The 15,832-nt window shown below is 37.2% G+C and overlaps 1 protein-coding gene across 5 annotated transcripts in view; it reads left to right on the forward strand.

The window, feature by feature from the left end:
* Positions 1 to 15,832, forward strand: part of PPP1R9A (protein phosphatase 1 regulatory subunit 9A) — a gene marked incomplete at its 5' end in the record, with an annotated part of 310,569 nt that overhangs the window by 152,750 nt on the left and 141,987 nt on the right. For all 5 annotated transcript variants that reach the window (XM_080818700.1, XM_080818701.1, XM_080818698.1 and 2 more), the window contains one exon: positions 9,393 to 9,525. In XM_080818700.1, the coding sequence (XP_080674826.1) occupies positions 9,393 to 9,525 (133 nt within the window). The remainder of the gene's footprint in view (positions 1 to 9,392; positions 9,526 to 15,832) is intronic.

Raw genomic sequence — 15,832 nt, forward strand, 5'->3', positions numbered from 1 at the left:
TGTTTTTGCAAGGAGATATTAAAGCTTTTGAAACTTTTCAAGTACTTAACCAACATGTCTTTGCAGATAAATGATACTAATTATAATTCAATTCTGTTTTCTCAAAATGGAGAGATATGGGACCTTCTAATCTTTTTATTTCACTGAGAATTTGTGTATACGTAGCCGTAATAAGACTCTACTTATTTTGAAATACTTTATTTAAAGTCTTCATAGATATAGCTTATTGTTCCACAGAGTCAGCCAGAGCTATTCTAAATTTAAAGAGTTAGCTCCTCTAAATTTGGTTGTTGGTTGTCTCTAAACATGAAGTAGTTGGTGCCATTGATGACACAAAAATATCTATTTGATTTTATCACAGTTTTGGGGCACATTCTGTGACTATGTCTAGGGATATGAAAATTTACCACACTGTAAGAGTTGTTAAAAAACTTTTATCAAGGGGCACCTGGGTGGCTCAGCGGGTTAAAGCCTCTGCCTTTGGCTCAGGTCATGATCCCAGGGTTCTGGGATTGAGCCCCGCATCGTGTTCTCTGCTCAGCAGGGAGCCTGCTTCCCTCTCTCTCTCTGCCTGCCTCTCTCCCTACTTGTGATCTCTGTCAAATAAATAAATAAAATCTTAAAAAAAAAAACTTTTATCAAGATATGATTATCAGATGTCAAAGGACTAGTTTTTGGAGCCAGAGAATTTTCTATTTTTTTTAATTTACTTTTTAAAAATTTTTATTAACATATAATGTATTATTAGCCCCAGGGGTACAGGTCTGTGAATCACCAGGTTTACACACTTCGCAGCACTCACCATAGCACATACCTTCCCCAATGTCCATAACCCCACCACCCTCTCCCTCTCCCCTCCGCCTGGCAACCCTCAGCTTGTTTTGTGAGATTAGGAGTCTCTTATGGTTTGTCTCCCTCCCGATCCCATCTTGTTTCATTTATTCTTTTCCTACCCCCAAACCCCCCACTTTGCCTCTCAACTTCCTTATATCAGGGAGATCATATGATAATTGTCTTTCTCTGATTGACTTATTTCGCTCAGCGTAATACCCTCTAGTTCCATCCACATCGTTGCAAATGGCAAGATTTCATTTCCTTCGACGGCTGCATAGTATTCCACTATATATATATATATATATATATATATATATATATATATATACACACACATACACACATACATACATACATACATACCACGTCTTCTTTATCCATTCATCTGTTGATGGTCATCTAGGTTCTATCCATAGTTTGGCTGTTGTGGACACTGCTGCTATGAACATTCGGGTGCATGTGCCCCTTCGGATCACTACATTTGTATCTTTAGTGTAAATACCCAGTAGTGTGATTGCTGGTTCGTAGAGTAGCCCTATTTTCAACTTTTTGAGGAACCTCCATGCTGTTTTCTAGAGTGGCTGCACCAGCTTGCATTCCCACCAACAGTGTGGGGAGGGTTCCCCTTTCTCTGCATCCTCGCCAACATCTGTTGTTTCCTGACTTGTTAATTTTAGCCATTCTGACTGGCGTGAGGTGGTATCTCATTGTGGTTTTGATTTGTATTTTCCTGATGCGGAGTGACATGGAGCACTTTTTCATGTGTCTGTTGAACATCTGGATGTTTCCTTCACAGAAATGTCTGTTCATGTCCTCTCCCCATTTCTTCATTGGATTATTTGTTCTTTGGGTGTTGAGTTTGATAAATTCTTTATAGATTTTGGATACTAGCCCTTTATCTGATATGTCATTTGCAAATATCTTCTCCCATTCTGTCAGTTGTCTTTTGGTTTTGTTGACTGTTTGCTCTGCAAAAGCTTTTGATCTTGATGAAGTCCCAATAGTTCATTTTTGCCCTTGCTTCCCTTGCCTTTGGTGATGTTTCTAGGAAGACGTTGCTGCGGCTGAGGTCGAAGAGGTTGCTGCCTGTGTTCTCGTCAAGGATTTTGATGGATTCCTTTCTCACATTGAGGTCTTTCATCCATTTGGAGTCTGTTTTTGTGTGTGGTGTAAGGAAGTTGTTCAGTTTCATTCTTCTGCATGTGGCTGTCTAATTTTCCCAACACCATTTGTTGAAGAGACTGTCTTTTTTCCATTGGACATTCTTTCCTGCTTTGTCAGAGATTAGTTGACCATAGAGTTGAGGGTCTATTTCTGGGCTCTCTGTTTTGTTCCACTGATCTATGTGTCTGTATTTGTGTCAGTACCATACTGTCTTGATGATGACAGCTTTGTAATAGACCTTGAAGTCTGGAATTGTGATGCCACCAGCTTTGGAGAATTTTCTATTTTAAGGGCTTTGTGATGGTTAATTTTATGGGTCAACTTGGCTGGATCACAGTGCCTAGATATTTGGTCAAAAATTATTTTAGATGTCTCCGTGAGGGTGTTTTTGAATGAGAGTAACTTTTCAGTTGTATGTTGAGTAAAAAGCAAATTGCCCAACATAACGTGAATGAGCTTCATCTAGCTAGTCAAGGCCAGAATAGTAGTAAGACTGACTTCCCTTGAAGAAGAGGTACTTTCCCTAGCAGGCTGCCTTCAACTTGAACTGCAGCATCCACTTTTCCCTGGGTCTCCGGCCTACTGGCTTACCCTGAAGATTTTGGATTTGTGAGTCTCTCTAATTGGGTGAGCCAATTTCTTAAAATAAACGTGGTTAAATATAAACACAAATATTATATATATTTGTTCTATGTTATATAAATATGATGTATACTATACTACATATTATACACACACATGTAGACACAGTGACACACACACGTCGTCTTGGTTCTGTTTGTCTGGAGAACCTGACAAATACAGGGTTCTTTGTGTTGCCTTTTGAACTACCCTGCTCTTTACTGCCCACTGTGTAGAATGTGCTTGTTTTTTCACTTCCTGTTCTTTAGTTTCCCCGAAAACACTAGGCTTACATTCAGCGAAATGCATCTTTTGTTCCTAAAGACTTTGTCTTCATTAACTATCCTTGGGTATGCCATGCACATGGTTCTCAGAGCTTTGGGTTTCTCAAATAAAAATATAAAAAGTCTGTGCTCTCTTTACTCTTTCCTGCCTTATTTACTTGGTATAAGGGTTAAAGATAATTTGTATTAAGTTTTATCCTGTCTGTAATTTACCTGCAATTACTTCACCATATGCATCACAATATTTATGGGTAGAACTTTGTTTGAGGAGCCTTCAGTTAGCATTCCAGGTATGTTGGTCAGGAATTTTCATTCTAGGATTAGTTAGTATTTGAAAGACCCTAACTAGAAGTCAACACTTCAGAATTGGGTACTTTCAATCTGCACAAAAGGCTTATTAATATTATTTATTAATGTTAAGGATGTTACAAATTATTGGTGAAATGAATGGTGTTGCACATATATGGACTGGCCTTAGAAATAGTTCATGTTAATGGACTTTGAATTAGGCAAGGCCAGCAACCTAACAGCTTTCAGAGTAACACCTACCTTTAGCCCTCATTCGGCTCTGTTCCCTGATATGGGGGATTCTGCTGAGTGGACCTGATAGAAGGCTAGACACATCTGCTGTAGAGTATTATCATAACTGCTTACGAACCTTCCTGCAGGTTCCTTGTCAGAGATACCCTAGAACAGAAATCGGGGCCTTTGCTGAGTTTACCACATAGCACTGTGGGTCTCTTTTTCCACCTTCCCTCTCTTCTGGGTATCTGTCTGCAGCAGAAGAACCTCACCTATGGGGGATCTTTGCGAGACTCGGGGTGTTTGCCCCCAAGCTGAGGTTGTCCATTGCTCGAAGGCCATCATGGTGCTCCTTTCTGTGGATGCTTCATTGTCACGTTTCTCTCCAACACTTTCAACGTACGGATCGTCTTCTCCCTGCTTTGTTTTAGTTTCGGTTTAGAGTCACTTTAGCAGAGGCACTGAAATCACGGGAAGGTGGGTTCGAGTTCTGGTGAGGAAGCTCATGGTAAGTGGGGCCCGTTTGTGAAGCACGCGAGTGCTTGGCCAATGCCCGCGCGTGCGCTGTGCCAAGCCGTCCTCTGAAACGTGGCGTACTAGAATCTGGAACGTTTTCCGTCTTTGATGTGTCAGGAAGATGAAGTGGAACCAGACAGCAGGTGGTACCGAGACCCTGTGAAACATTGTGGGAGATTCCTTCCAGTCAGTATTTACGTAAAATTCTGAATTTATTTGGACCTGCGTTGATAAAAGAAAATGTGTTATAAGGAAGTAAAGGAAATACTTTTTTCCCCCTTATTGTTCAAAAAGCATTGCTATTGTTTTGAAAAAGTGCTATGGCTCAAACCACCAGAAGCATGCAAAAGAATGACCTTAGTTAAAATCTTAGAGTAAGCTAATTTTAACTTTATTTGTTTTGGATTGCCGTGGGTTACTGGGTCAGAAATGTCACTGCTAACTGTATTTGTAAACTTGTTCCTCCTAAAAGCCTACCTCTGCTGCAAAGCAAGGGAGAAGGTCTTGTTTTGTTTCCTTTGATGAAGGAACAGAATATCATTTGTTGGCTCTGAAAAAAGAAGTCAAGTTTAAACATCCTTTTGTTTGCTTAGTGAAATAACACAGGAACAATGTGAAGGTGACCGAACTAGATAGATAGATAGATTGATTGATTGATTTTGATGGTGTTGAACATTAGGGCCCAGGATACTGTTGGCCTTTAGAGGTTTTTGCATTCCAGTAATATCACAATTGGGTTCTGATTATTATTTGATTAGCTGTCCATATCTCTGCAAAGCATTTATGGTAATATAAATAAAATTGGTAGAACTATTTTAAGAATATTAAAAGAACCAAGGTCACATTGATGAAAGGGAAAGTATTTACCTCAGTTAACATCTCTTTTATCACTGAGGTTTTTTCCTGGTCAAGGTAAAACAAAGCGAGGCTGGTGGTGTGCCAATGTGGACTGATGGTGCATTGCTCTGGACACAGGCAGGGATTTTGGCAGGCCAGTCTATATTTTAGTGTCAAGATAGTTATGTAGATTTTGGTTTCAGGGACAGTAAGCATCATAGTGGATGAAATATTCAAAACTTATTTATGAACAGGAGTATGAGAGGAGTGTAGGTAATCTGGGGAAGTAGTCGTGGTATTTCATGTATAACCCTGGGAAAGCCACCTCTCCCCCACATTGAACCATGCATGATTACATGGATGATCTCATTTCATTTTCTCAATAACTTTATGGGATCAGTGTAATTATGATAACAGCCATTTTGTGAATAAGGACACTGAGGCGAGAGCTACAGAGCTAGAGAATTTAGGACGTCTTTAAATTAGATTAAAATTGGGCTCATACCAATTGGGAATATATATATGTATATAAAGATGTGGGTATGGATACTGATGTATAGACATATATGCAGTGTGCTCTTTGGTTTCCTTAATATAACCATTTCAGAGCCTTTCATGTCAGCAGGGATAGAACTTTTTAATCATTGCATAAAATTACATATTCATATGTACCATAATTTAGTAAGACATTTTCTGTCAATGGACATTTAGGCAATTTCCAGCTTTGGGCTCTTACAGATAGTGCTATGATGAACTCTCTTGCATGTACATTTTTGTGCACATTTGCAAATATCTTTATAAATACCCAAATGTAGGATTATTAGGTCAAAGGCGTTGACATTTAAAATCTTTTTTTTTTTTTTTAAGATTATTTATTTATTTGACAGAGAGAGACAGTGAGAGAGGGAACACAGCAGGGGGAGTGGGAAAGGGGAAAGCAGCCTTTCCCCTGAGCAGGGACCCTAATACCGGGTTCAATCCCAGGACCCTGGGATCATGATCTGAGCCTCAGATCATGATCTGAGCCAAAGGCAGATGCTTAGTGACGGAGCCACCCCGGTGCCCCTCACATTTAAAATCTTGATAGCTATTCTCAAATTATGCTTTTTCCCCTTGCTTTTCCAAGAGCATTCTTTTTCCTATATTCTTATGAACACTAGATGTTGCAGTCTTTTTTTTTCTCTCTCAACTATTCTGTGGATATTCGAATACCTGGTATTTCCTTGTACTTAAAATTTGCTTCATTTTTAATGAAGCTGAGCATCTTTACATCACTTACTGAACATTAATATTTCTTCATTGAATTCTACTTAATTTCGTTTTCCCTGCTTACACATGCAGTTGGTTGAAGTGGTAATGTTCTTTGTATATTATGCATATTCATACTTCATCTTGATATTTAACAATTTTTCCTCCTAATATTTGATTTTTCTTGTAATTTAATTATGGCATATTTTGTTGTCTAGAAATTTTTAGCATTGAATTTTAATCACGTAGCTTATTCATTTCTTTGAAGATTTCTAGGATCTGTGGCTTTGTAGGAACATCCTATCTAGCTGATTAAATGTTGTCCCATATTTTGTTTAGCACTTTTAAAGTTTATAAGTTTTTTTTGTTCTTAACCAATTGAAATTTTACTTTTGCTATTGATATGAAATAGGATTTTTTTCACAAAGATATCCCATTCTTTCCCTACTATTTATTAAATATATCACCCCAACTAATTTGAATAGAAAAGTAGAGGAATAGAACAGAATAGAACCCCAAAATAGATCTTCCTGAGGGTCCAAACTATATTGCCTTAAAAAATGAAGTTTTATTATATGTTTGATATCTTACAGGGTCTGATTCCATTCTACTCTTTTCAAACAGTCTGTTAGTTTTCCATGAAAAATGTGAGTGGGGTTTTAATTTTGACTGCCTTGTATTCATAAATTGTATTGGGGGCAAACTAACATTTATAGTAATTTAAGAGCACAGATACCTTTATAATATTAAGAATTTTATCCAGGAAAATAGTGTGTCATTATACATATTTAGGGCTTTTTGCATTTTCACTTAAATTTTATAGAGAAGGATATCCTTACACATTTATAATTAGTGATTCCCGGGTATTTTATGTTTCTGATCTTTCCTGTTATACTTTCTAAACTATTGTGAGTTTTCTTAATATTTTTTGGTTACTTTGTAGAACTCTTACTGGTTCTAATGTTTATGTTAAATCTTTTGGATTCTTTAAGTAAATGATATAGCTTTCTCTGCACCTAATGAATTCTGACTTTTCTTTGAAAAAGAAAATTTATTAGATTATTATAATATATAATATATTATATATAATATGTAATATATAATATATATGTAATATATATTATATTATTTATAGGTTTTTCCTATGTACCCACATAATTTACCAGACTATGAGCAAGCTGAAAATGAAAAGTATCTTATATTATTTCTTTTCTACAGAATGAAATAGTGGTATAGTCCTCTGATTGCTAGCTACCTCAAAAATTGCTTAAAACACCATTTTCCAATATGGAGTCATACAGTTAATTGCTTTATTTAGTTTCAGGATACCCTCAAATGAACTTTATAAACCAGACCAGTTGAGGAAGAATACTCTTGACAGCAGAGTATTTTGGGATCCTGAAAGAAGTCAAGAAGGTGTTAATTTATTGGAAACAGTTCTCCCATACTTATATTTCACACACACACACACACACACACACACACACACACACACGAATAAACACACATATTTATTGACTTACTCTGTGGTAACAAAATTGAGCTCTGTTCCAGGATGGATATCAATTGAATCTTTGTTCGACAGTCAATATTCTTGGACTTTCAGCAGATGTAGAAAAGCAGCAGATATCAATGGAGTAATTTCCAGTCATATCTGCCAGTGGTTTGCAGGACATGTAAGTTCCAGATCCAGCTAAAATTTTTTTTTTTTTGGTCTAGGACCTTAGATTTGAAATGTGCATTCTAGCTCTTCTACACTCAGATGTAGGAATTCTTGTTTATTCTTTAAGACTCATCTCAAATATTTTGCCCTTCATGAAATTCTTCTCTTTCTCCAGCAAGTGAGAAAGATTACTTGGCATATTCTTCTGTTACATCAGGTATCACATTATATACTGTGTTGTTTACATTGATTTCTGTATCCCTACTAAGCTGTGAGCTACTTGAGACCATACCTTCTCCAATGTCCACAACTTCCAGTGTCTGACATGGAGAAAGGTACAAACCCTATGATTTAGAAATATGCATTTGGATGCAGTGATGTTTATTATGGTGGGGAAGTGTGGTAGAGACCAAATGAGTGGCTTGAGGCCATGAAAACATGTTGAAAGTCAGGAAGAAAAATAGTATTCATCCTGGTACAAATATTATAAATGACATGATTTTGATAAATTTATACCACACTACATCTGCGTCCATATATACAGCATATATTCCTGATTTATAGGTTACCATATATAGCATACGAGAGTTGCCAGTTTTCCAATAACATGAATGTAGAACACACCTGGACCAGCAGGACCAGCTTTATCGGTGATAGATTTGGTTTCTTTTATCTCTGACCTTCTGTTCTGCTTTCTTTTTAAATTATAGCTTCTTATGTATATTAAAGTTTCATCTAGATTTTAAGATTTTGAAGACATTACAGTTTTTTCAGGCACAGTTTAGATACTTAATATTTATTGAATTTAATTTAAAAATGTCAGTTTTTATTATTACATGTTCATCGGACTTGGTGAATTACACATTTCTTTCTTTTAGATATTCCTCAGTGACTTGAGTAAGGGATGGTATACCTATTTCCAGTTACTTTTCAAATAGAACAAACTCGGAAGAAATAAGGACAATCAAGTTTTGATTTTAATAAGTGTTTTTAAAAATGGAGGAAACGATTGACATAGTGTTTAGGAGAGCTGGTGCCATCCTGGTTCTCTGCAGCTCCTGAGCAGTATTTTGATAGTCACTTTGTGGAAAGGCTCACTGAGAATCTAACATGGATCTACATGCAAGTAAAATAAGAGAGGACAAATGAGAGCATCGTGTGCTCTGTGCAGTATATATGTGCTACCAAAGCGAGCCGCTCAGTACAGTATAGAAGTCAGTTTCAGTGATTCTGTGACTGAAATATAATTATTGTACTGACACACCACAACGCTGGGGCACGTATAGGTCATAGCACGAAAGGGATTCAGTGTGGGCGTTTGCTTAGGTAGTAGCTTCAAAGTCCTTCTCCATGGTTCCATCAGGAACCAGTAGAGCATTGCAGCTAATATGGTATACTCTGATTCCATAAAAAGCAGTGAATATTGCTATTCAAATAATATATCCTGTGGCTGCTGTTGTCTCTCAGTTCATTAAAAGTGATAGAATGGCATACATTTCAAAATGTAAGTTATGTTTATTCTGACTGAGTTTTCCTTTTCTTAACATCTCCATTGATTTTAGAGAGAAAACAATTGTTTCAAAGAAATTCATGGTACAAAATTTTTAATTTACATAGGTTTAGATACTTAGCAGGTTTTTTTTTTTTTAATTAAGAAAGCCATCTTTCTGTATTGTCATCTTCTTGTTAACCTCCTCCTACAGGTTTTCAGCACATACTCCAATGAAGACTATGACAGGAGGAATGATGAAGTGGACCCTGTGGCTGCTTCTGCTGAGTATGAGCTTGAAAAACGTGTAGAAAAGCTGGAACTTTTCCCAGTAGAACTAGAGAAAGGTATGTGAGCTCCACAACATTTGTAATATCACTATATGGCTATTTTAGTAACACAGAAATGACTTTATTTTTTTCACGTGTAGCCTTTTTCCCCCGAAAGGGTTGGATAAAGTGTTAATTCTCACGGAGGATTTAATTTGTTTATTAAATTTCAAAAGTAGTTGATATGAGCTCTGCATAGATGGTAGACTCGAAGACTCTTTCTTCCCTTCTGCTTCCAGCGGAAAGCCATCAGCTTTAGTTGGTTGGGATGGTGCTGGGAGTAGGGAGGTGTGGGCGGGGCCTGATGTTTGGTTGGTATCTTTGCAAAGGTCCAAGGCTGGTGAGAGCTCAGAAGGAGCAGGTGGAAGGTGGAAGGGGCAAGAGGTTGTGTTTGTGTTTGTTTTTTTCATTCTTGGTAGAGAGAGAGTGGTCGTGGTTGGGCTCCGAAGGTAGTAGATGGGGGAGTGCTGGGCTTTTGATTATGGATTTTGGAATGGAGAATCCTCTCTGAGGGGAGAGGGCTAAGAGAGCAGGGAGAATGGAAGCAGAGAGGCTGCCTTTTTATTTCTGCTCTGGGAATCTTAGCCTGCTTGTAGTGGGAAGTGAGGACCCAGGGGCCCAGAGATTGCCGTGTTTATCGTCCTGTAAGATGGGCACCAGGGAATGGACTGGGACTCAGTGAACAGGGAGATAATCACATCTCAGAGAGCTTACAAAAAAGCAGAACAACAGATGACAACTTGAATGACAAAAAGAAGCAAATGAAAAACCAAATGAGGATATCAAGTATGGCTTTAGAAAGACATTCTTAAGCCAGTCAACAAACAACAAAAACGTTGATTTTAAAATTTAAAATTTCAGTAGAGGAATTGAAGAGGAAAAGATGGTATTGTTGAGATTCAAACTGGTGACCTTGAAGGTCAGGCCTAAGATATGAGCCAAACTAATTCTTAAACAACAGAGCAAACATCCATGAAAAGTCATGACAGAGACCCAACATATAAACTATAGGTGACAGAAGGGGAAAAGACAACAGAGGATGAGAGACATATTAGACAAAACATGGGAGAAATTTTCCTGAGCTCAGAAAAGACTTGAGCCTCCTATTTGGAAGGGTTTAGCCAACTGATTGAGAGAGGACTTGAAAAACACCTGTACTTAGGCATAGCCTGGGAGAAGTCCTCATCATCAACATATAAAGTAGGAATTTTACAAAATACCGCTCTCAAATCAGTGCAAACAAAGAAGCAAAGGTACTTGCCAAAGCCACATTATTAGACTAGCATCAGATTTCTCACTTGTAACACCGGACGTGGGAGGCAGACATACAGTTTCATGCATCGAAGAATCCCGTATCCCTCCCAGAGAGCTCTTCTCCTGTTGAAAGAAGGAAAGTTGCTGTATCTAAGGATCTGAAGGACACATCACCTGCCTACTTCCCGATTAGCAAGGAGGAAAAGAAAGAACAACTTGTTCTAAATAGCAAAGGTGAGGGGAAAAGAGTTGAAAACTAATTATTGGGCATAAAATTACTTGGGTTACAAAAATGTAAAGAATACCAGTCATTACACCAGACATGAACTGGCTAATTGTTCCCATTAAGAGACACTTTTCATTTGAGGTTAAAAAGATGTAAGAATGATACTTACATTTTTCATTCATTTAAAATGTAAAAACCATTCCTAGGTTATGGTCCATATAAAAACAGCTGTGGGATTTGGCTGTGGGCCACTGTATTGCTTATAATAGCAAAAATGAGCATAATCCAAATACTCATTAATGACAGAAAAGGGTAAAATGAAGGAGGCTCAGTTCCATGAAGTAGTGTGTATGATTCTTACAAACATGAAATTGGGGGGGGGGGCGGATAAAAAGCAAATCACAGAAGAAGCCATTCAGTATAATTCCATTTATTTAAATTTCAAAGCCAGTGAAAATTAAATAGCGTATCGTTTAGAGATACACAAATAAGTGGTTTTAATAAGTGGTTTTAAAAATGGTGGGAATGATTGATACAATATTTAGGACAGTGGTTACCAAGGGAAGAGTTATGATACCAGGGAGAGGTACAGAATGGGCTTTTCAGGTGTTCGTAGTATTCTGTAACTTGGTTAGTTTTATTTTTCTTCTTTAAACACAATGTTTTGTAAGTAAATGTTTTCATAGACTCTTTTGTGTTTTTCACAAAATAAAAGTTGAAGCTAGGAAAATTAAGCTAGAAAAGAACTAAATTATTTTTAATCTTTTGAGAAGCCTCCATCCTGTTTCCCCAAAATGGCTGCAGCAGTTTGCGTTCCCAGCAACAGTGCACAAGGGTTCCCCTTATTCTGCATCCTTGCCAACACTTGTTATCTCTCGTTTTTTGGATGATAGCCATTCTAACATTCTAACTCTAATAAGGTGATTTCTCACTGTGATTGTGATTTGCATTTCCCCGATGATTAGTGATGTTGAATACCTTTTCATGTAACTGGTGGCCATTTGTATGTCTTCTTTGGAAAAATATCTGTTCATTTCCTCTGCCTATTTTTAATAGGTGTTTGGTTTTTGCTGTTGAGTTGCATGAGTTCTTTATATATTTTAGATATTAACCCCTTACCAAGTATTTTCTCTCATTCTGGACGCTGTCTTTTCATTCTGCTAATGGTTTCCTTTGCTGTGTGGAAGTTTTTTAGTTTGATGTAGTCCCAATTGTTTATTTTTGCTTTTGGTGGCAAATCCAAAAAGTCATTGCCAAGACTGATGTCAAGGGACTTACCTGCTGTTTTCTTCTAGGAAGAATGTCAGCTTTCAATCCTTTTGAGTTGATTTTTATTTATGGTATAAGATAGGGGTCCAGTTTCATTATTTTATATGTGTCTATTTTTCCCAGCACCATTTATTGAAGTGGCCATCCTTTCCCTGTGGTATGTTCTTGGCTTCTTTGTCATAAATTAATTGACCCAATATGCATAGGTTTATTTTAGAGCTCTCTTTTGTGTTCCACTGATCTTTGTGTCTGTTTTTATGGCAGTACTGTACTGTTTTGATTGCTGTTGCTTTGTAACACAGTCTAAAACCAGGAAGTGTTATGCTTCTAGCTTTGTTCTTTATTAAGTTTGCTTTAGCCATTTGGAATTTTTTTTTGTAGTGCCATAATTTTAGAATTCTTTGTTCTATTTCTGTGAAAAAAAAGTCATTGAAATTTTGGTAGAGATTGAATTGAATTTGTAGGTTTCTTTGGGTAGTATGGACATTTTATTAATATTAATTCTTTGAATCCTTGAGGTTGGACAATCTTTCCACTTATTTGTTTCTTCAGTTTCATTCATCAGTGTCTTACAGCTTTCAGAATTTCTGAACTTTCACCTCCCTGGTTAAGTTAATTCCTAGGTATTTTATTCTTGTTGATGCAATTGTGAATGGAATTCTTTTTTCCTCTTTTTTTTAAAGATTTATTTATTTATTTTTAGAGAGAAAGAGGGAGCAAACGTGGTGAGGGGAGGGGCAGGGAAAGGAGGAGAGAGAGTTTTAAACAGGCTTCACACCCAGCATGGAGCCAAATTAAGGGCTCAATCTTTGGACCCTGAGATCATGACCTGAGCTAAAATCAAGAGTTGGATGCTTAACCAGCTGAGCCACCCAGGTGCCCCTGGAGTTATTTTCCTAATTGCTCTTTCTGATAGTTTGTTTGTCAGTGTGTGAGGATCTAAATATGATACAAACTATATATTATAATACCAAACAGAGAATTTTACTTTTTTAAATTAAGGAAGCATTTTAAAAAGTAAATAAATTAATGAAGGAAACACTAAAAATACTTCAGTTAAAACCAGGAGTCTGATGTGAAATGCTCTTTAAATGAAATAGTATAAATGGTAGAAAACAAAAGATAGAAAGTAACCTTTTGCTGATTTTTATTATATAATATGTATAATAATTACATATATGAAAACTATAATGAGAAGCTGAACTAATTCTAATTTTAAAATATTAGAAGCGGTAAGATTATATGTAAGAGGAGGTCAGGTGCCACATACATATAAGAAAATTTATCATTTTTTCTCTATATTTACTCAAGCACATAAATATGAAAATGGGAGTGTTTCATTTACAATAGCACAAAAAGAACAAAATGCTTATTAATCACGAAGATAAACAGTATTAATCTGTTGAAAATCCATCCTTTTTTTTTTTTTAAGATTTTATTTATTTATTTGACAGACAGATCACAAGTAGGCAGAGAGAGAGAAGGGTAAGCAGGCTCCCTGCAGAGCAGGGAGTCCGATGCGGGACTCGATCCCAGGACCCTGGGATCATGACCTGAGCCTAAGGCAGAGGCTTTAACCCACTGAGCCACCCAGGCGCCCCGAAAATCCATCTTTTTGACTGATAGAAGATGTAAACAAATAGAAGGATATACCATATTCTTGGATGAAAAGACTCAGTATGGAAAAGTTCCTCCTATTCTTCCTCTCTGATACCTATAAATTAATACATAAATTTAATGCAGTTCAAATAGAGCTGCCATCAGTGTTGATTGGGAGAGCAGATTGCATAATGTAATACTAAATTATATATGGAAAAATAAAGACCTAAGGGAAGTCTGAAAAAGAATGTGAAAGGTCTTAATTTCTTAAATATCTGAATATAATGTAAAGCCTCTATAGTCAGAACAAATCGTATTCACAGAGCAAGTGATCAGTGGAACAAGGTAGAAAATCCAGAGAAAGATGTTAGTATGCATGAGAATTTACTACACGACATGTATGGTATTCTAATTTAGGAACAATAGGGTGCTTACAAGTTGTTCTGGCGTAACTGAGCATCACAGTGGAAGAATATAAAGTTGGACACCTTCATTTGTGTTATATCATATGAAAAAGACAACTCCTCATGGATTAGATAGTTAAATATTAAAAATAAAGTAATAAAGGTATTTGACAAAAAATTTATAAGACCACATAAATCCTGTAGGCATGTTGGAGGAGGGGCTCGACCAAAGTGGGAAAGCAGAAGTTAGAAAAGGAAAGAGGGACCAGTCAATCAATCCAAAATTTTAAGCTTTTAAAGGCAATATTGTCAAACAAAGGCAATAGATAAATGATAAATTTGAGGGGTGCATCTTCATTATAAATGACATGGAGTTTATATGTATAATATGCTAAGAACCTTCAAAAAGAAAAAAGAGACAGGAAAAACTCATTAGAAAAACATGGCAGTTTACCGAAGAGGATATCTAATCGTCCATGCTCCTACGAATACAGTCTCAGATCTCACGAGCAATAAGGGGAATGCTAAGCCAACTTGAGCTTCTTTCCTAAGAGAAAAAATAAGCTCTGAGCTCCAGAGTGTGGTGACAGCATCTTTCCTAGTAACTCAGCGTCACAGTCTTTTCTGCTGTTTCCCGACTGCTTTGCCTACTTAGTGCTTGGCCTGTCCCTAGGAGGGGATAGACAGAGGAAGACCAGGTGGCTCCTGGGTTCCTGGTAGTCACAAGAATCCGTGGCCTTCCAGGATAGGGCTCTGGACTTCACCCATGCCTGACACATCTCATAGAAAGCTGTGCAGAGATGAAATGAATCGTCTGGTCTCTGTGTTGATTGTGTTCTTCCTTTAATTGTTTCTCCGTTATACATCTTACCTTTCAGGCAGTCAGCACTGGAATCGAGGATGGCTCAAGCTACTATCACTTTTCCAACAATTGGGTTTTCAGCTCTGCAAATCTGAGTAATTTTCCAGTGAGAACAACAGAGTTGCTAAGGCAGGAAGAAAGATAGTTTTACTAAAGCCTGAGTCCAGGCAGGGAAATGCACTTAAAAATGAAGACATAATTTTCATGTAGGCTATTTGCAGGAAGGAACTACTTAATGACATGATGGTACAGAGAATCCACATTTGAAAGGAGTTCTTTGAATGTACTGAGTGTGAGAAAGTTTCACTTATAGCCCAACATTGGCTTGACACGGGGTAATTCATAATGAAGAGAAGCCTCTATAAATACAATGAATGTGAACAAGAATTCAGCTAAATGCTTAATATATACCAGATTTCATATAGGAGAGAAGCCCCATGGCATTATTTAGTGTGGATGAGTTTACAGTGATCATCCCTTAAACGACCAAGAGCAAACACTCTGGGAGAAACACATGTATGTAAACACTGGGAAGGCTTTGGGTCATCATTCATCCTTTCACCAACAAGAATAGATTTCCACACCAGGAAACTCTAGGAATATGATGAATGTGGGCAAGAGTTCAGCCGTATAGCTAACCTTCTATACAAATAGGACAATTCTGTGGGAGTGAGGAAACTTATACATGGGACCAGTGAGGAAGAGCCTTTA

The sequence above is a fragment of the Martes martes genome (assembly GCF_963455335.1).
Source record: "Martes martes genome assembly, chromosome: 11".
NCBI classification, from domain to species: Eukaryota; Metazoa; Chordata; class Mammalia; order Carnivora; family Mustelidae; genus Martes; species Martes martes.